The sequence below is a fragment of the Dendroctonus ponderosae genome, unplaced genomic scaffold, assembly GCF_020466585.1.
Source record: "Dendroctonus ponderosae isolate FM_Combo_2020 unplaced genomic scaffold, Dpon_F_20191213v2 Dpon_F_20191213_4, whole genome shotgun sequence".
Taxonomy (NCBI): domain Eukaryota; kingdom Metazoa; phylum Arthropoda; class Insecta; order Coleoptera; family Curculionidae; genus Dendroctonus; species Dendroctonus ponderosae.
The window spans coordinates 476,410-497,743 of NW_026018611.1; the positions used below are offsets into that span (position 1 = coordinate 476,410).

The 21,334-nt window shown below is 43.0% G+C and overlaps 3 protein-coding genes across 12 annotated transcripts in view; 1 reads left to right on the top strand and 2 right to left on the bottom strand.

The window, feature by feature from the left end:
- Positions 1-1,001: 1,001 nt before the first annotated feature.
- LOC109540022 (UDP-N-acetylhexosamine pyrophosphorylase-like protein 1) lies at positions 1,002-3,144 on the bottom strand. Its single transcript, XM_019908153.2, has 6 exons — positions 2,805-3,144; positions 2,536-2,698; positions 2,415-2,483; positions 2,155-2,355; positions 1,935-2,096; positions 1,002-1,880 (listed from the first exon to the last, which is right to left on the bottom strand). Exons 1-6 carry the CDS (start codon positions 3,024-3,026, stop codon positions 1,255-1,257), a joined length of 1,443 nt encoding a protein of 480 aa, XP_019763712.2. The 5' UTR covers positions 3,027-3,144; the 3' UTR covers positions 1,002-1,254.
- Positions 3,145-3,350: 206 nt separating this feature from the next.
- Positions 3,351-9,920, top strand: LOC109540017 (zinc finger FYVE domain-containing protein 9). Of its 2 annotated transcripts, none has more exons than XR_002172154.2 (18): positions 3,351-3,463; positions 3,528-4,827; positions 4,886-5,131; positions 5,233-5,499; positions 5,562-5,788; positions 5,835-5,929; positions 5,982-6,160; positions 6,214-6,501; positions 7,147-7,260; positions 7,318-7,482; positions 7,539-7,701; positions 7,752-7,902; positions 7,961-8,065; positions 8,120-8,279; positions 8,334-8,578; positions 8,661-8,787; positions 8,840-9,001; positions 9,057-9,920. XR_002172154.2 is itself a non-coding variant. In XM_019908141.2 (18 exons), the coding sequence occupies exons 2-18, from the start codon at positions 3,528-3,530 to the stop codon at positions 9,213-9,215; spliced, it is 4,158 nt and encodes a 1,385-aa protein (XP_019763700.2). In that variant the 5' UTR covers positions 3,352-3,463; the 3' UTR covers positions 9,216-9,920. The 2 variants fall into 2 exon arrangements, 1 of the variants encoding a protein (XP_019763700.2); XM_019908141.2 differs by having other exon boundaries at positions 3,352-3,463; positions 8,334-8,583.
- A 2,816-nt stretch (positions 9,921-12,736) lies between these two features.
- LOC109540018 overlaps positions 12,737-21,334 on the bottom strand; it is a 63,615-nt gene continuing 55,017 nt past the window's right edge. For all 9 annotated transcript variants that reach the window (XM_019908145.2, XM_019908146.2, XM_019908143.2 and 6 more), the window contains 3 exons: positions 20,434-21,155; positions 20,139-20,375; positions 12,737-18,063 (listed from right to left, as the gene is read on the bottom strand). In XM_019908145.2, the coding sequence (XP_019763704.2) occupies positions 15,600-18,063; positions 20,139-20,375; positions 20,434-21,065 (3,333 nt within the window). In that variant the 5' untranslated portion in view covers positions 21,066-21,155 and the 3' untranslated portion in view covers positions 12,737-15,599. The remainder of the gene's footprint in view (positions 18,064-20,138; positions 20,376-20,433; positions 21,156-21,334) is intronic.

A 21,334-nucleotide genomic window follows, 5' to 3' on the forward strand; every position in this document is an offset into this window, starting at 1 on the left:
GGGTTCTGATGAGAACAGTGTAAGCGTTCAAGCAAACCACTTCTGAAGATGCAAGCCACTCGTGCTTGCGAAACGTCAGGAAGAAATTCTACCGAACAACGGCCTAAAAACCCATTAATTTCGAAGCTATTTAATCAAAAGCCATTTGCAGCAGAAAGCTTGTTTTTTATGTAGAGAATTGGAAGAAGTTCGCGTCCGAGATAGCCAAAATGTATATGTGATAGAACGTCTGAAGGAGTTATAGTGGTCTTTTGGAAAACTCAAGTGTTCAAAGCCTATTTTGGTGCAAAATCGAGAACTAGGAGTAGCGGTAGTCGAAGATATGAGGGGTGTTCTAAAAATATATATATATATATAAACTAGAAACGCGATAAAGCTTTTATAAGATTATATTGTAAAGTAGTACAAATAGGACACCCTTCGTATGCAGCATGAGTCTGAGTGGCGAAAGGACTACATCCGCTTACACCCATTCAGGAACGTGCTGTTCAGATGATTTTTAGACTTATTTAAAAGAAAACCGGAAAAGTCCTATTACAAAAAAAACACTTTTAAACTTATACGTAGTAATAAAAGTACTAATACTAATAAACAATAATTTAGTAAAGTATAGCAATACTCTAGAGGACTAGGCCATAAGATTACATATATAAAACAGCAGTAGCTTGCGAAAGTTCGATTTGTAGACTGTGTTTTTATCGTAAACAATCAAGAGTGGATTTATGGGTTTCGCTCCGAAATAACGACGGCCGTTAATTTTTCGGGGAAAACCGAAACCAGTGCACAACAACCGAGGAAAACCTATGGACCCACTTGGGAATACTGTGAATTTCAAATCAATGCAAGCCCAAATTTCGTAGGGGCAACCACCATTAAATCAGACTAGTTGCAAGCGGCTGTTGCAAGATGAAAAGTGAGATATAACTATTGAAGTAAGGAAAACTCTTAACATGTATAAGGCTCTATATGTACAAAACCTACTGGATAATAAAAACTCTATATACAGTAAGATAATGTGTATTTTTTGGTTTGATGCCCAGTGAGTGATTGCGATACTCACGCCAACCTTGTTTAGCCCAACAATCATCGACAGTAAAAAGGGAAAGATGTTTAAAAACAAGCAACAGCGTAAAATATGAGTGCTTATTATTAGGTTGTATGTATCACTTTTTATATACACGAATATTTACAACTTAGGAAAAATTGAAAATTAATTTTCAAACGCCGTGACAGTGCGCGGGTGCTTCGCGAATGTTAAACTTTCAGTTTCGTCTCCTCCTTCTCGCTTAGCAGCAGCTCCTCCTCCATGAATTCCCTACCTCTAAACAACGCCAATCCCTCACCCTCATAGGAGAGCAGGGGCGAAACCTCCACGCCCTCCCCCTGGCATTTGCCGCCCATCGTTTCAATCCACCTCTTGTGCAGATTGAGCAGATCTTTCTTCGCAGTGAGGAAGCACACTTTTCCGGACGCGTCGCTGTTTTTAATCGGCGAAAACTCCTGAAAGCGCTCGATTTGCCACAGCAGGAAATTCTGCGTGTAGCCGATCACATCGAAGATGAACTTTTCGATTTTGATACAATTGGGGAATGTCGGGACGACTTTGTCGCCGTCCCCGTTGATCTGGGTGACGATTTTCTGAGCCATGTGCAATGTGAGGTCTGACTCGTGTTGCACTGAGACTTTTCTGAGGAAGTCAATGGTGAAAAAGTGGTTGCAAATGTTGCCGGCGTTGAACACCAAGTCGTCGTCGGGTGTTTTGCGCAAATCCGGGATGGCCGCCGGGATTTCGGAGTATTCGAGGATTTTCACGTCGCTGTCCACTTTGAGAACCAAACCCAACGACTCGGTGGGGTCGGTTTTTTTTATCACTTTCAGCCCTGCAATAAAGAAATGTTCCAAAAAATTGCCTGGGAAATCAGGGAAATTTTTACCGAAATCCACCTGGTCCCGGATGCATTTTCCCATAAAAACCGGGTCTGCGACTTTGACTAAAATGTTGTCCACGCTGTGTATATGGATGTATTTGATGCCCTTTTTCTCCATTTCTTGGATAATTTTCTGCTCTCTTAGAGCCCGGTATAAACCGCCATTTCCTGGACAAACGGAGGTTTAACCACCGGGTTTTTACAGTCAAAATACTGAAATACACACCGTCCGGGGTCATCGCGATTTCATCCTTTTCCTCCATCAGCAACTTGCCCTCCAAGTCAAAGCAAGGAACCAGCGCCTGCTTGAACAACCGCACGTTTTCCCGGCCCAGACTAAAGTAGTTGTTTTGCTGCAGGAATTTTTCGGTTAATACGTGAGTTGCATCGCTAGTCATAAAGTACCACGGGATTTTTCCGACGACACCTACAAAAAGCCGGTTGCTTTATTAATTTCCTTTACTCACAGCTGGACGGTTTCCCTACCGGTTCTCCCATGAGCCAGCTCGATGAGGCGCTGAATTCTCTCGGCTTGCAGTTGGAACAGGGTTTTGCCTAAAGAAAACGTGAAAAGAGCCGCTCTGAACTGCTCAGATTGAAACCATACCTGACGGTATTCCTGTGGGACACATTCCTTTAGGATAGGGCATTCCCAGGCGCGTTCCTTGCCCCCCAGCCAACACAATTACCGCTATTGTGCTTTTGGCAATTTCAGTGAAACCGATATTTCTATAGGCCTCGATTTCCGCATGTGGTAAAACCTTTTCAACCTACCCAAAGCAATCAAAACAGATGGTTGTAATCAACAAGATGCTCAGTCATCTTTTGAGCAAGGAGCACAATCAGTGAATGTGTTTCTTGCAATTTCATATTTACCTCAACCTCTATAGGCGACAGGCCATTATCAGCCACTTTTTTGCAGGCCTCTTGGTCTACATGGGCCTTTTGCCACATCTGCAGGGCGGCTTTAAGGTCTATACTATTCAGTTGCGCCAGGAAGCCCTTCTGTTGGGTCTCGTTCAACTCGTCCCAGAATTTGAGCACGTGGCTCTGACCGCACGCTTCCAGCAGCTTCTTCATATCGTCAAAACCCTCCATTCTATTGCCTTGCAAATGTTTTGAATATGCAAACTTGTTTGTAACTTTTCCAAACAGGGGTTAGGTCTGCTTGACAATCTGTTGTCAGTCAGAAAGTGAAATGTTCTAGACACATGAGCGAAGTAAAAAGCCGATGGTGGCCGAGTGAGCTTCTAAGCAAATTTTAAAGTTATTTTTCCCTGAGGAAACCAACTAGCTTCCAACCCTCTGCACCCCAATGCAACGAAAGTTATGGGAATATTTTCAAAACAGAACATTTAATTCAAACCCCCTTTCGGGCAAGTACGGCATTTTAGCCCACTAATTGGCATGTGACTAATGACCAGAAAACAAAACGTCAAAAGTTGTCAACTTACTTATTTTTTTTATTGTTTTCTCCTCAACAAAATCAGGCAGTAACTAAAGGGCAATGAAAATCTCGGCTGGCTCCAGGGAAGGTAAGACTCTCCAAACTAAGCCCCTTGTTAAATTTTCGCCGCTCCAAATCAGCCCCATTTTCAGATGGATAAATACACAGTGGACCTAGATCAAGTTCTCAACGATTTTGAGTACTCAGAACTCACAGATCAGCAGGCAAAAAGTGTGCCCGACAGGCCGCAGCATGCAGTTCCACTCCAGCCAGTGGTTAAACACAGTATCAACAATGTGTTCCATAGTTTAAACGAGTATATCAACAGTGGTATTAGTAGCGCAACATTACTAGTGGAGAGTCCAGACGAGCCTGGCCCCAGTGACAATAATGTAGATTTTAATAATATACATCTGGAGGAACATCCAAGCAGTGTGGAAGTTGTTCCTGCTTCAAAAACAGAAGACCAGCTCGATGAGGCTGAAGCACCAGCAGAAGAACTTGGTGTAAATAGAAGTGAAGCTGACAGGACACATCAGGAAACCCAGCTGGTTCTTTTGGAAGATGTGGACGAAAGTAGTTTGGAACCTGTCCAAACAACCCAGCCTATCGCCGGAGTGGCAGATGATTCGGACTCAAGCGCTGTCTATTGTAGGAAGACTGAAAATTTAGATTATTCGCTGTTAGACTTGGAAGACAGTCCCAAACCGACCCCAAGCAGTATCAATGATAATCTTGAATGTGATATAAATGTTAATGGAAAGGCTGATAATTCCTTAGATAACAATACGACTTGTAATGGGGACAAGGAAATTGATGCTTTGTGTCCGGAAGATTCCACCGACCAAAAGGAGGATGGGCACAGTGAAGACCTGCTGGTGAAGATAGATGAAGATGAAAGTTTTCAGAGCGCAACCACCGATAAGTTTGAACATTTTGTGATTGAACCGGCCAAGAGTCCTTATGCCTTGGGAATAGCGGATGTTCAGCAAACGGAGAGTTCTACTCCTGGAATTGAGCTGGAAGGAGTAAAAGGAGTAACTGTACAGGAAGAGGAAACCGCTGTTGTCCACTTAGAAGAGGCTAGTGAAGATGTTGAAATAGAACCTGCTGCTGAAGAAGGAAGAGCGACTGTTCAAGGCTCTGATGAGGAAGTGCCATGTAATCCTGAGGTGGATCTGGAGGAAAACTGTGCAAAAAGTGAGCCAAGTGAACTGCCAACAGCGTCGGTCGAGCCTGAAGTGGCGGCAAAAATTGCGTCATTTTCTGCCGATTTGGAGATCGATGAAAACGAGCTGAATAAGATGTTGGAAGACTTGGAATTGGAGGAGCAAGAAGGCGCTGAAGAGAAAGTCGAAGAACTACCAGTTGTTGACACTATTGACCAGCGGGAAATCAGTGAACAGTCTGCAGGTGTGAGCGCACTTGTTACCAGCCAAGACGCTGAAGTTGGTATGTTTGTTACATGAATCTCGGGGTTTCCTGCACCTGATTTTTATGTGTATTTCAGTCCCGCTGGCTGACGATCTGGAGAGCAATCCCGCAGTTGAAGAACCATTGGCCAAAGAAAACCAGCCTCCTATGGAATGTTTGGAGATGGAACGTCCGAAGAAAAGTACAACGTCCAAAGTGGAGAAGCTGGAACAAGAAGCAAGGAAGGAACCAGACGAAGAACCGCCGGCCATCAGGCCGCAGAATCTTCCCCTGAACAACCAAGCCAAAGAGGAGCATGTTGAGCGGAAGATTGACTTAATCGGTATGGGCCCAGATAAGTACCATAGGCAGCAGGAATGTAATCTTTTATAAATACAGTTCTCAATCGGTGGGGGTTTTGGTTTCACTTTGGCTGTGTTATAGGCAGTCCAGGTTCCACTCCATACAACAACGTTTACATAAACAAATCAATCGAACCCAAAGGCACACACGATAACGAATTCGACTACACTAGTTCTGCGAGTCCGACTTTTTCCGACTGTAGCGCGGATAGCACCAGTACAGCCAGTACAGTTTCCATTGAAGATGCGCCGAACACTACGAAGAATCCTGCCGGTATCAAGAACACCAATGCGGATCAACAGCCTGTGGATGCAGGAGACAAACAAGATCAGCAGCCTGTGGCAACAGGTATGTTTTTACAGTGGCTTTGAGCTTTCAAGTCTGTGAAGATTGATAATTGTGGTTTGCAGGAGCCACCAAGAGTGAAGAATCAAGCAGTGAAGGCGCGGAAAGAGTCACTAGTACCACTTTGGATGGCTCCAGAGACAGTGAAACATTTGCGGGTCTATCAGGTGATTCGCAATTGGGCAAAGCGGCTCCTCTGTGGATTCCAGACGCTGATGCTGCATCTTGTCTGCACTGTGATATGAAATTTACTGTTATAAAAAGGCGGCACCATTGCAGAGCCTGTGGATTGGTAAGCGGCTTAAGCCAGTTGAGCTGAGTGAAAACCTTTTTTCTAGGTTCTGTGCTCAAAGTGTTGCGGCCTAAAGTTCAGGCTGGAGTATTTGGACGCGGAGGCGCGGGTTTGCAACAAATGCCACGACATTCTCAACCAGTAAGTGTTTGCTTTCGCAAGCGAAACTTGTTGCTGATGGTTTTTGCTCTAGGGATGCAGCGAATAGTGCGGGACCTGAGAGCAATCCTGCAGAAACTGCGCAATCATTCAGGCCCAATCCAAACAACCCACTCGAGTATTGTTCGACAGTGTCGCCGCTGCAGCAAGCTGGTCAGGATGGCGCTCCTCCACCCTCCGTGATGGTACCAGTAGGGGTGCTGAAAAGAAAAGGCAGGTTCCATTGATTGCAAGTTTGCATCGGTTTTAATCTGTTGCGCTTGCAGGTTCCAACAAGAAGTCGAACAAATCGGTGATGTTTTGTGATGGAATAGCGCCGGGAAGCGATTTGACCATTCTGGATCAGGATTTCAACTACAATTCAGCCTCCAAGACGCCCAAACCGGTTGAAAAGGCGGAGCAACCGAAGAAGACGGAAGAAAAAATCGCGCCTCCGGTTGCGCTGCCCGCACCAAAGATCAGCCGGAGTCTGCCGAAGATTGATGATAGTACGGGGTGTTTTATTCCGCGCAATGAAACTAGTTTGCCTCCCACGGTGTTGATCAGTAAAACAGGTGAGTTAGTGGCTAAAACTCCATACTTTCCAAACAAAAGTTTACTTGTTCACTTTGGCGCTGCAGAGGAAATAAATGCTAAATGTCGGTCTGCGAAAATCACAGCCACAACAGGACGCGATTGTGAAAAAAATTGAAAATTACCTGATAATTATTGAAAATGTCAAGCTCATATTGACTGAAAATTTGAGCTTTTAACACCGGTAGAAGAGAATTTACTTTACAAAATACATCAAAAATTGACCTTCTCACTCTGTCAGTTACAGAGAAAATAAATGATTATCTCAAGCCTGTAAAACATACCGCGAGTAAGGAAGACAACTGATGTTTTCCTCATTCTTCAGTGTTTATTTTTTGCTCCTGGTTGCTTGCTTCTGAGCTCAATTAGTATCTAACTCTGGTCAATGAAAATGAATAGCAAATTTCCTAGAGGTTTTGAACATTTTTGAGGTTCCCCTGTATCTCTTAAGCGAGCACAAATATTCAAATTCTGTGGAATGTTCATTGGGAGCTTGACCCCAAAAACTTTTTCGATAGCACTAACAATTACTCTGTTGAAAAGTGTCGAAAATGGGACACCCTGTACGTTGTTGGTGGTAGTGAACCCATCGATATTCTGACTTATAGATAAATGTTCCGTTTCAGATTTGGTGTATTCAGACTGTTCGAACACGCAAAGTGTGGTGGAAGTGTTGAAGACCGAAGTCCTAACATTTGCGATCAATCAGAATCTTTTTGTGCGTGTGCGTGTTATTAACAGTGAGTAGCAACTTTTAAGCCTAAAGGCGCGTATTTGTATCTTGTGTTGATTTCTAGTGAGTTGCTGCATCAACAAATACGCCTGGTGTTTCTGCTCCGAAGGCCTCATCAATGTGGGATGCGACGAAGTCGTCTATCTGATCGAATACATCGATGAGGAAAGCTTTGTGCCCAAAGATGTGTTTTTCCACATCCAGAACGTGTATTTGGATGCAGTCAAAGGTCGGCTACTCGCCAAGTTTTACCTGACTGAACTCACCAACCTCCCGTACTTGCAGGCACCGCTGTGAACGAGCTGGGGATTTCTTTGCACAACACTTTCAATTTTCTCGATTCGCGTAATCATGCGGGTTTCGTCTATATTAAGCCATCCTTTCAGTGCTTGGAGAACGTCTTAGTTCCGAAAAACGAACCCTATTTGATAGGCATATTGATACACAGGTAATTTTTAAGCGTGTTTTTTGTTGAGGATGTGCATCTGTGTGTTCCAGATGGGAAACGCCTTGGGCTAAGCTGTTCCCTTTGCGATTGATTCTGCGCTTAGGGGCGGATTATCGGTATTATCCCAGCCCGTTGATTTCCACCAGGCACCGGGACAGTGTTTTTGTGGAAATTGGACACACCATTATTAATCTACTAGCTGTGAGTATCCAGGCAATTCCCGGAAGTTTTGTTTTAGTGAGGGTTCCATTAATTGCAGGATTTTAGAAACTTTACCTACACCCTGCCCCAGATTAGGGGGCTGTATATCCACATGGAAGGGAAAAAGACCACGATTACCATTCCAAAGAACCGCTACGACTTGGTAGGTGACCAAAACGCCTGTTTTTCAGCCAGTGTTAAATGGGGAATTTTGCAGGTGATAAAGTCAATAAACAATACGAGCGAGCACATTTTGGCTTTCGCAGGCAATTTCAGTCCTGCGGCCGATTCCCATTTGGTTTGCATTCAGGACACTCAGGGGCCCCAAAACAATTACAGCACTCATGCGATAAATATTCATAACATGCCCCGGAAAGGTAACTGGAAATTTGCGTGTAAATCCCCAGGTTGATTGTTCGGTGCCTTTCCAGTAACGGGGGCCAGTTTTATAGTGTTTAATGGGTCGTTGAAGAGCAGCAGCGGCCTGACGGCCAAATCCAACATAGTGGAGGATGGGCTGATGATTCAAATTCGGCCGGAAAGCATGGAGAAAATCCGCGATGATTTGCGCAAATTGAAAAATCACACTGTCTCTTGCGGGCTGGTCAACGCCACGAATTCGGACGACATCGAGACTGTTAACATCGTCTGGGGAGAGAACGATTGCGACTTTAATGTTGGGTAATTTTTCGTTTGATTCACCGAAGCAGCTTCGCTCCAAGAGTGTTCAATATTTCTCCTTCGATCGCTTATTGCAGAGTGAAATCGCCCGTGGATTTAGCCGACATGCACGGAGTTCCCTCCATTCGAGTCCATAATGGAAAGGACTACTTTTGCTCCAATGGCTCGCGACTCATTAGATGGACCGAAGTCTTCATTCTACAGGTAAAGTGACGCCAGCGCGCGCCGGGGGGCGATATTTTCTAGTTCATTTTAGAGCGACGAAGAGAATCCACGCAACCAAGATCCACTGGATGTTTCCAAGGTATCGGAGAGCGTATCAAAGGCCTGTTGTACTGCGCTGCTGAAGTACTTGGATCTCTTGGTCGCCAACAATTGCCAAAAGATCGGAGTTCGGGCCACTTTGCATGTGGAAAATGTAAGTGGAAGTTTGCCGGTGTGAGCGACTATTCCTGATTCTCCCCGTTTTGCAGGTTTCCTATTCGGCAGGCAGTAACGGGGTGAAACTCGCTCCGATCTACATGCGCAGTCTTGATAACGAACTAATTCCGGTTTTACACGGAATAACTTCGAACAATCTCGGCAATAATGCGATCGTTCTGGAATTGATCTTCCGCATTCTAAACGCATAGGATTCCCCTTAGAGTGTAAGGCAGTTTGAGGTAAACAAAAGGAATATTTTATATTTGTTGTTGTGTGGTAAGCGCGCATTTTGGGGCTTTCGACGAACAGAACGAATGAACATTTGCCTAATGTGCCGTCATTAAAAATAAGGCAAATATAAATTTTCATTCGTTCGTCCGTACGTTCGAAATGCGCTCTTAACTTAAGTATTTGTTGGACACTTGCGGTATTAACTTCCAGACATCGACAGTGAGATGTACAGCGGCTTATTGGTTAAGCCAGATTTGCTTTTATATTTTCACGTTAATTTTGTGCTAAATTGTTGTGTTATTTTGGAAGGAAAAAACGTCGGGAGGCCGAAAAAACATTCTCAAATCGTGCCTCAATGGAAAAGTTTTTACCGTACTGTTAGTGCAAATTTTATTATTTATTGTCAGCGCTTCAAACACAAAAGGTGTCTTTATGACATGCAATGGCCCGATGGCTTTCTGCACGGTGTTAATATTAATTTTATATTGGAAAAGTTGCCCAGAAGTATTGGAGAAAAGGGCTCGATAATCGAGTGGAGGAAAATTGTGTGTGATATTCAACTAATAATTAAGCGAATAGTGCAATGAATCTGATAGGCTGGAGTTAGATGCTGGCTTTTATCTATTATATGTATATTATGTTTTAATTGTATGCTATCAAAGTTACTTAAATCATCAACAGTTGTCGATTGCGTTGTTCCTGATTGCCTGCGCTTCCCCTATGCGAAGGACGAGTTGTTCGGTCAACTCGCTACTGTCAGTCGGGATCGAAAATTGCAAAAACTCCGGGAATTGTGCGCGTTTTACTTAAAAATTGGTGATTTTCCGAAAAGGAAACTTGTGAGGGCGCGTTTGCGATGTTTTTCATGGCGGGGGTAGTTTTTTCAGGCGAAATTGATCGCTTTTCGAGCGGAGAAAACTTGGTGGATGGAAGCTTCTGGATGGACTCGGGGCCGGATGGAGAAAGGTATGTGTCATTTTCATAGGCGCGGTTTTGCTTCACAGAAACTTTGAAAAACGTGTCTTTTACGTTTTATGACAAATGTGATTTTTGAATGTTGCCTATGAACAAAAAACTCGCCACATCCTCATTTAGATATTCGGATAAATCTACGACGGTCTGAAGCATAAATGTACAGGGTGTTTGACTGAGTTTTAGGCTCAAGTACAGTTTCTACCAACCTTCCCCCATGTCAATTTTGAGTCGTTCCTTTTCCATCTAAAGTCGACTGTCAACCGCTCAGAAAAAAGCCGAAAATTCCGGGAATTTTTCACGCTTTATTTGGAAATTCGTGATTTTTTCGAAGAAAAGCTTGTGAGCGAGCGTGTGTGGTAGTTTTTATATGCGCGGGAGTGGTTTTAGAGCAAAATGCGATGTTAAAGTTTTTTGGCAGGAAACCTTGGTGGATAGAAGCCACGGGATGGATACGGTGGAATACAAATTTTAAAGGTATGTCAGAGTGGAGGCTCTAGATATTCATCATCATTTTCGTATTTTTTTTTCTGTATAGTATAGTTTTCTGTTCGTATAGTTTTTTCTTGTGCAAGAATTCCCAGTAATTAATGAAAAAATGGTACCAGTTAAATGGTTAAATGTAAATGTTAAAAACTGTAAGTGCCACTTTTTTGACCAAAACCGATTTTTACAAGAGCAAACGCGCCTAATGAGTTAAGTAATTTCAAGGGAGTAGAACAGTAGAATATTAATTTTTCACTTTCTGCCATAACCACGAGGAAAAAAATGTTTTTGAATGTTGCCTGTGGATAAAAAATCATCCGTAATTTCATTTAGACGTTTTTTTTTTCTTTTTCTAAATTATCAATAAGTGTTTAACAACACCAATAAATGTACAGAGTAGTTTTGGGCGTGGTCACGCCTTTAGTACTGTTTTACATACCTTCCCCTATGTCAATTTCGGTCGTTCCGCTACTGTCAGTCGGTCACCAAAATAAGCAAAATTCTGAAAATGTTGGCGTTTCAATCGTAAATTGCTGATTTTTCCAATAGAAAACTTGTTAGTTCGCGCTTGTGATAATTTTTATACCGGCGGGAGTGTTTTTTGCGACAAAATGGGCTGGTGATCGAAAGTTTGAGCGCAAGTTCGCACCAGGCAGAACCTTGGTGGATGAAAGCCGCGGGATGGGCATGGTTGTATAGAAATTGCGAAAGCGGTTAATGAAATTGGGATTTATTCTGGGTTATGAGACAAAATTTTTTTTCAATAGCCTGTGGAGAAATAACTAGCCATATATATATAGATATGTTCAATTTGTTCTTTTACTGAATTAACCCTAAATGTTTGGCGTTAGGATCTGGCCACACCTTTAGTACTATTTCCAGCGGCCTACCCCCCTGTCAAATTGAGTTCTAAGGTCAATCCGCTTCTGTCAGTCGGTCACAAAAATAGGCAAAAATTCTGGAAATTTTCAGCATTTCAATAATGAATTGCTGATTTTTCCAAAGGGAACAATGTTAGTGCGCGTTGGTGATAATTTTTATATCGGAGGGTGCGTTTTTTGCCGCAAAATCCGTCGGTGATGAAAGTTGCAGCGCAAGTTTGCACCAGGCAGAACCTTGATGAATGAAAGCCGCGAGATGGACACGATGGTATGGAAATTGCCAAAGCGATTAGCGGAATTAAGATTTAAAGGTATGTCAGTGTTAGTTCAACCCAATATTGTTCTCCATCATTTTCACATACGTTTTCGAAATAAGCAAAACGTAATAAAAAATATGAAAAATTAGCAAACGTACTTTTTTTCATACAATTTCTCATCGGCGAAACGTTCATCTTGTTATTCCCTTGCTTCAAGGTACCAATCAATCACGTTCTTGTTATTTTCTTAACACAAATTCGAGTTGAAAATGTGTTAAGCTTTTATGTTAAGGACGATAGAAATGGGATCGCAAAACAGTATCCAATATTTTCCAGCTAGTCCGACGTTTCATGAAAAATACATTTGATTGATACGCTAAAAACGTGAAACTTTAACGAAATCGAATTCCATCTCCCTTTTCGTTGAACTCAACGATTTTCCTGCGTAATTATTCGAAGAAAACTACCGCATACCTTGAAACAGACATGCTGATTTGTACTTTCAACCTCGCTTTTAACATAACTCTTAAGTCGGATAGCTCAATTAAATAAATTAATTAAAATACCTTCAAAATTCTACATAGTTTCCTCACACACCTTCCAGAGCTTCAGTCATGTAACACAAAGACCCACCCCGTATGCAAACCAGAGTAGATAAGAATCAGAAACACGTACGCGTTACAACAATAACATGAATAGTTAAAAATAAATTGCATAATCTGTCTTAATTTCAACGATGATGGACATTCAAAGCATAGGTAAAAGCCATTATTTGGCAATCGAACGTGTTGAATGACTGTAATGGTTGGTGGAAAAATGAGATGTTTGCCGTCTGAATCTCACCTTTGGCCTAATTTTACACCAAAAAAACCTTAAAGCTAATGGCGCAATCAAACACAAAAGTATTATTATGTTTATATATTACAGTTATATAATACAACAAAAATCGATCGAATACATAAATATTTCGATTTTTAAAAAAGTCACAAACTCTTTTATATTGTATATACAAGTTAAACGTCTTTAAAAATCGCAACATCTACAGTGCCTTTCTCGTGAATCGCCTAAAACAGTTACTTATGCGCACGTCTAGCAGATGATTGTTGAATGTTTGCTAACGTTGCTCATGCTTAATTATTTTCGACTTTACATACATACAAACAGTCCCAAGCATGAACAACCGCTAACAATCAAGCACCAAGCTAAGTAACAAATACGAAGAGCATTTGAGTAATAATAAAATACTGGCAAAATAGAGAGGATCAAGCTGTCTATAAGTACGTTCGACAAAAGGAACAAACATAAATCCTGGGCATGGGACAAACATTATCAATATACAGGGCTGTCATTTTTAGCACGAAGTGCACTTCTTGCACACATGCACGCGTTGAAATAAATAGGGGAATGTAAGGAAATCAGCTTGGGACACCCTGTATACGCAGGGCACTTGATCAGGTTCACCCTTATGGATACAGAACGAGTAAACGTACTTATGCGATTACAAGTTAATATAATACTGTAAACAAATGTACAAAAATATATAAAGCCTTACACGAGGAAATTGTTCAGTATTACAACAAAATGGCAAGTGTGTATAATCGTGGCAAATAGATCTATAAATACAGGCTATGTACAAAAAATTTACAAAAAAGCACTTAGCTAGTGAGTACGTGAATAGAGCTATATTTAAGAAAAAAAAAACAAGACAATCTAACACAATATTAAAAAAGGGAATGTTTCGAACAGACGAAATCTTAAAGACATTTTGCAGCACCCTTCTGGAAATTGAAAAGCCACGACATTGAGGACATTCTTCTGTCAGGGGTGCTTATGGAAAACAAAGGACAATTATAAAGAGGGCTTTTGTTTTTTACATTTAACCCAATTGCGAAGCAGCATTTTGACTGGAAAACAAGTGAAACGCTTGGCTTATTGCCGCATAAAGAATTCTTTGTTATTGCCCAAAATTACACGACTCTTTCAAGTTTATAAAAATGTATTTGTATCTGAGTTTATTGCCGATTTAATAAGCGCAAGAACGAATAAAAAAACTTGAAATGATGAAATTTTGCTTTCGAACTCCCTCGAGCGCTTCCATTGCCTTCCACTTACAATCTTAACATGTCTATTTCACTAGAAAACACATTTAGGACGGTCGTCTTCAATGTTTTGCCATTAGAACGTTAATAAATACTAGCTATCTTTGCTCAGTCAGAAATTGTATAAATTAAAACAGACACACTTACATACACGCATACATACAGGGTTCACTTATGTTGAAAGTAAAAAGAGCGGGAATCATTTGTTATGGTACTACAGCATTATTTTCGGACGCCGGGAAAGTTCCAATTATGAAATGCCTATTTGTAATAGTCAGAAAACAGCAAACAGCCAACGCTCGCATAGCTAAATGTATATTAAACTTTCAGCGGCCTGGTATCAAATCACCCTGTATTGTACAGATAATGTAAAAAATATATATAAAAAAATTAAAATATCATATATCTGCCCCTCAGTGGGTGTTTTTGTCTATTATTTACACGTCTTTTTGCAGGTTTATTATACACTTTATAGTCTAAGTTTAAATATATTTAGCCACGTTGTAGTTTATACAGGTAGTTTCGGAAAATCGGCGGAATTAACGAAACTAGCTGTACAAACGCAACACTGCATAGATCTAACAACCATATAGTGTAATAGTTAAATATTGTAATCAACATTTGGAGAAAATGCGCAGTAGAGTATTATTTATATCACTTATACGGGGGAAAAACGTACGCTGCCTTAATATTTGATAAATATCTACCTACCTAAGGTATAATCTTATTCGACTCCATAAGAACAGGCCCTACTTATGCAGCTGTACACTAGCTTGCTCGTGTATAGCAAAATTTCGTAAATAAATACTTTGTCTTATAGGGATTTCATCCCATTGTCCCAGCGAATAGTGCTAGATTTCAAAATCCAATTAATCCCTGTATGTACCAGGAATCTCAATATGTCCTCAATAAACAGCCGCTATCAGGGCCATTTAATAGGCCAACGTATTTTTTTTGTTTTTTACCGCAACACATAAAACCTGATTTATCCATAACAACAGAGAAGGAATCTACAAAAGAAGGGCTTTTATAAGAAGGAACGTAATTTTTTTAAATAAAGAGCAATCTCTTAGAATGCAGCAGGTTTTCTTGGACGAATGCAGTTGATTAGTGTGAAGTGACTTAAACAATGAGACTTTGCGCGCGACCCCGGTAATGCCAGCAAAGGCGACGAGGACAGGCTTATTTTGATGCCGAACGCCCTGGCGCTCTCTCTTGTGAGCACAGGAACGAATATGGCCGAGGCCGCCCGACGGAGTTGGAATGTCCCCGGTTTTACTACGGGGTGTAAGCCGTTAGTTCATATTTAAAGGCCAGTTTTTCTAGCAAAGGATAACAAGCGAAAATTCGGGTTTGTAGGTAATAATAATTAAAAAAAACTACAGTGGGCGGTTTAAGCAACGAAATACTTACAAAGTTTCAAATGCCACAGATATCGGGCAATTGTTCCAAACGACACAGTTTTCAGCTTCGGGTTGACGCAAGGTTTGAACCTCTACTTCAGTAGAAGAAGATACAGAAAAAAATCTGGCAGCCAACTGACCAATCCAGACCAAGAAAACCACTCAACAGCATTCAAGAGCATTAAAACCGTGTTGGACAAAAACTCCCTCTTATTACAAGTAAACCTCCCCTTTAGCACATTCCTTCCCTGTTCGGATCAAACATTATGCATCCGAAAAATGGTTCTGATCGGCCCGCATGGCCTTAAATCGCACAAAACCCTGCTCGTCGACCAGCATGGTCTGGTTCCGGTCGTGGTTGGGCAACGTCTGGATGCCCAAATGGGGCCTCGGATGGCTTTTGCGTGATCGACCTGTCGATCTTCTTCCCGACGTGTTCGAGGAGTTGCGCGATCTTCTATCAAAGTCGTTGCGCTCAAACTCATGCCTTGTGCGCTCGTACTGGTGCCCCTGTGGGTTATCAATGGGCTCACTGTAGATGTTTCTATCGGAGATGTCGTTTTGATACTCCTCATTGTTGGGGTAGTATTTAGCCGCATCGTAGGCGTTGTGTTTGCGGCCCGAGCATCGCTCGTTTCTCATCGAGTTATGAACGGAATTGTGGCCGGTTCTTTCAAAGTTGCCGCTGCTGGGCTGACCGAAGTTGTTCAGGCTGTTCTGATCCACGTTCTGTCTGGGATCGAACCGATCTGAGCCCCACTTGGGCCGCTCAAATCGGTCAAAGTTCGAGGTTCGCTCCGAGTCGCTCTGGTAGCGCTCCAATGTGCTCTTCTTGTCGAACGAATCATTCTGGAAGGCGTTCTTCAGCATGTTTGGCCTCTCGACCGGCTCGGCCGGTAGGGTATCTAGAATCATTTCCTGCCTACTGTAGTTCAGCGCATTGGGATTAGTGTTGCAGTTGTTGGGGTAGATGTTGTCCGTACTCGAGTCGCTAGTTGTGCAAGGGAACAACGGGAAGCCTCCAGACGCTTGCTTCTCCCGCTGCGACATCCGCAGACTCACGACAATGGCTAGCAAGGTGATTATTGAAATCTCGATGAAGCGCACACTCAGCTCGAAGCCCCACAGGATCCAGTGATGAGGTACCGTGAACTTGTCCACTTTGATGAAGAAGAGCGCGTAGAGCTGGACGAGGCCCAGCAGAATGAACAACAAGGCAACAGCGATGGTAATGTGGCTGGCATAGGAGATGTTTTGAGTGCACATCTCGGAGAGGTTCTGGCTCTTTTTGGCCAGCACGTTTTTGATGATGCGATAGAGGTACAAGTAGCTGAAGCCCAAAGCCCAAGCGAGCAGCACGAAGACTGGCTTGCAGATGGAGAACGAGGCTCGATCGAGGCCGAGCCCCAGCGACTCGAAGATGCTCAAGCAGAAGCAGAGCACGATGTGCAGCAGGGCGAAGACCACCAGAATGACCGGCCGGGTGTTCACCTCCAAGTGGGTCAATGTGCGCTTCAGAAGGAACACAATCAGGACGGCGAACGTGGTGGAGAGCAGGCTCAAGGGGAAACTGTGCAAGAAGTCGTAGAGGAAAATCGTGAAGCTGTTGTGCACGTTGTAAGCGTCGTAGATCAAGTAGAATATCCTCAGGACGCAGATCACGGTGAGCATCAGATGGATGGTGAGAAAGTAGGACTTGGAGAACATGTGCGGGTCGTTCTCGTACCTAATCAGCTTGTAGATGCTGAAGGCCGCCAGAAGAATATACCCAACGACTACCAGGTAGATGTGGACGTTCCAGCAGATTTGCCAGATTTGGTCTGAGCCGACGGCGGTCACGTTGGCTTCCTTCTCCTTCACATTGGGCAGGTTGACGCTGTCGGACATCTGCGTGGTCACATCTTCAGAGTAAGCGGTTTTCTTCTCCAACACCGACCCAGTGCTGGTGTCCTTTTTAACAGTCACACTCTCCGAACGCTCCAAAGAGGGCTGCACCGGCACCACCTCCTTTTTCACCTCCGGCTCCACCTGTTTCGGCTCCACATCCTGCCGATTCAAGCTGGGCTCCGCCGAAGGCGCGCGGGTTTTGGTCACTTTCGGCTCCAGCCGGTCCACACTCGGGGTGGCCGTCACTGTCCGCAACAGAATATCCGAAATGTCGTCGTGCCGCCCATTGGAGCCGCTCAGAATCCGCGTGATGCTCGGAACATTGATTTTCTCATACTCAAAGTTGGTCACGCTGTCGTTGCGCGGGCCGAAAAAGTCGCCCACTCGCACATTCTGGCTGGGCGTGTTCAGACTCTTCTTCTTCTCGCTCTTCGGCTCTGAGCTGGGCAGGTTGGCGGGGCGCGATGGCGATTCGGGGCCGGGGCGCGACAAGGGCGTCTTTTCCGCACCGGCTTTGGGCGGCAGGTCCGGCCGGAACGGGATCCGGTCTTTGGCGGGCATCAGTGAGGGCGGCGGGATCGGGCGGCGGTTCGCAAAATTGTCCGAATTGGTGCCGCGCAACGTCGGCTTGTCCGCGTACGGGTTCTGAAGCGCGGGCGGCAGGGGCGGCGTGAAGAACGCCCGACTGGGCGGCACGTAACTGGGCGACGCCTTCCCGTAGATGGACTTGGTGGGTTTGGCGTTCCGCAGCAGGTTGTAAGTGGTGGTGGTTTTGTAGAAGTTTTCCGTCACCTGCTCCGGGGGCATGTTGATTTCCGGCCGTATTCGATCGTTGTTGTATCTGGAAATAGAGCAGAGGTTAAGCGCTGGGCGGTGGTTGGCCAATTAGGATTCATGTCTAGTTTAGATGGGCTCAAACCGAATTTCTTCCTCATCTGAAGACGTGTGGCACCTGGGCTACAGACAACAAAAGGTTGCTTTATTTGCCACATACCTAGAAAGTATTTTTCAACCAAACGAGAAACACAAACACAAAACAACTCTTAGTTACACCAAAAGAGGTAATTAGAGAAATAAAAGCAAACATAAATTCCAAAAAAGCTCCAGGCTATGATTTAGTTACGGGAGACATACTCAAACAACTCCCAAAAAAAGGAATTATTGAAATTACCCATTTAATGCATCGTTTCGCTTAAAACACGTTCCTATGTTGTGATGCCAAAACCCGGCAAAACTGTAAACGAAGCTAAATCTTACAGGCCCATTTCTCCTCTGCCTGTGCTATCAAAATTATTTGAGAAACTTTTTCATAGAAGGCTGAAGAAGATAATTGATGAGGGACAGAAGTTTGGCTTTCGCAATAAACATTCTACAGTCGATCAAGTACATAGAATAACAAAAGTAATAGAAGAGTGCCTAGAAAAGAAGAAGATATGCTTCGCCGTTTTTCTAGACGTCGCCCAGGCGTTTGAGAAAGTTTGGCATGATGGCCTCATCCAGAAACTAAACTACTCTTTCCATTGCAGTATGCACAGCTATTGGAATCATATTTAAATCGTCGAATCTTCAGAATCAAACAAGGGAACGAATACTCTTGAGTTGAAATTGATAACAGCTGGAGTCCCGCAGGGCAGTCTTCTGCTTGGACCAGTGCTGTACTTATTATACAGGGTTATTCACGCTATACGGCACGGACGTTTGCGGCTAAACCGTTTGATTTTTAAAAAGTATTATTTTATGAATTGTCCGACGCCTACCGAGCGCACCTTTTAAAAATATTTTTGTAATGTACAGGGTGTCCCAAAGGCTCCAAAGGTATCAAAGTTGCGTTTTTTTTAAATGAAACGTCCTGTATATTATTGCATTTTTGGATTCGCTGAACAAAATAAGTGTCTGTTTTAATAAGGTTTATAATACCTACATCTTAAGGTTTTTTAAATAATACGAATTTAATCAAAATCTAATCCAATTTTCACGTGTCAAATACTTTAGAAGTATTTCAGTTATGTAAACGTAATTTATAGTGAAGTGTAACAAGATATAATATTTTATATCCCAATGATAATAAACTTACCATGTTATACAGGGTGTCCACAAATTTAAACTAATCACCGTGCCGTATAGCGTGACTAACCCTGTATACTTGCGACATACCTGTAACAGATAACATAGAACTAGCAACATTTGCTGATGATACTGCAGTCCTAGCAGTAGGAAATTCTATAGAAGAGACATGTGAAATTAAATAACAATATAATTCCTCGCAAAGAAACTACTAAATATTTAGGACTTGATAGACCTTGATGCCAAGCATAGTTGGAAAGTTCACGTTAAAAGGAAGACTGAACAATTAAAACTCAAATACAAAAGCATCTATTGGCTGCTGAGAAGAGGTTTGCAGCTTTCCATTAAAAACAAACTACTGGTTTACCAACAAGTCCTTAAACCAGTGTGGACATATTATTATTATATTACTAAGGAACATTGTTGACGCACCCTGGTAGGTTCGGAATGAGGATCGTGAGCTACAAGTGCGGACAGTCAAAGAAGAAATAGCGATAGCAGCCAGGAGACATGAAGAGAGACTCCACAACCATCCGAATGATGAAGTACTTCAACTGCTAGTTGAACATTAGCGTGAAATGAATCGTAAAAAAGCAGAGTATAGTGCGGGTTAGCCACAACAGTTTAGTGCGCGAAACCATGCGAAAACCTGTGATGGACCGCGGGGAATATCACAGTTAACAAACCGTAGTAATTTAGGTTATATTTAGGATGCTTGTTAATCTAACAAAAAAAAAAAAATTTGAAGACGTTTGGAAGAAACTCGTTTCCACGACGGCCTAAAAACCCGCTGCGAAAAAATCGCAGTCACGATTGTTACATTTTTAATGCATTGAATTTGTGAACTCTCACCTATTGGGATTTCCATAGTTTTTGTTGTGGTTGTTTTTCAAAATATCGGCAGCCGGAGCTGAAGTGGGCAGGGCGTGGTCCTTTTCCAGATCCGACCCGTACCCCTCAATATCCCTTCGACTGTTCTCCGGCTCGAAGTCGGGCTGCTCAAAGTCCACACTCGATCTTCCCAGATCCAATGGAGAATTTTGATTTTTCAAGTCGACGCGCGCCCACTCTTCCGATCCATCCGAGTACCTGAAAAAGGGGGGCGGTGAGAGGCAACTTTTCCACTGTTGGTGAGAACAGAACTTACCGGAACGTTGTGAGTAACATTGTGGCCATGGTGGTCACCGGATAGGAGTTATCCGGAATGCTTCGCTTTGTCGTGCTTCCATACGCGACTTTGTTGAACACGGCCGCAATGCTTTGTTCGAGGTTAATTTTGTCTAAAAATTGTTCGGTCTTCTCCAGCTCGTTAGCCCAGGCTTGCACGCAATTCCCGCCCAGCACTGTCAACGATAACGTTAAAAATAGCGCCTTGTCGAAAATTGACTTCCGGCCTTTAGCGCACATTAAAGAGTATAGGCACACGAATAACTTACACGATATCGATAACGCTAAACTAAACGCTAAATTACAGTCTTCAAATAAACGATCACAGACATTTGCAGGCTCTAATTGTTCACTATCGCAGGCCAATCGTAGGGCACAATCACTTTGCACGGTCGTTTCATCGGTGCCATCGAAAGCACACGCACGAACGTGGAAATTGTTCCGTTCCAGACGCTTTTCCCGGTTTCTGCAACGGCAGCGTTTAGATCGTCTGGATTCACAGCCTCTCGAGTCACTTTCCACCGATTTGAGTCGATCCATGTCAGCTGGCTCCTGCCGATATCTCGGTATATCCAGAGAGCCGACGAGCATCGAACAGCTCGTAATTGCCATTTTATGGATTATTGCCGTTTTATAGATGAAAAGTGGGGAAAGGTAGCAGTAACTGTCTCATCTCTGGATCCAACGAGGGTGAGTCGAAATCTGGAACAAAACGACAATCATCAGCGTCGGCTTAAAACGTTTCTAGTTGATGAAGACAATTTTTGCATCGTTTCCCTCAATTGCTATACAGGGTTGCTCATTAGTGCGTCAAAGTGCGATATCTCAGTAAATATGAAGTTTACAAGAAAATTCGTCCAACGAAAGATTTTCACGTTTAA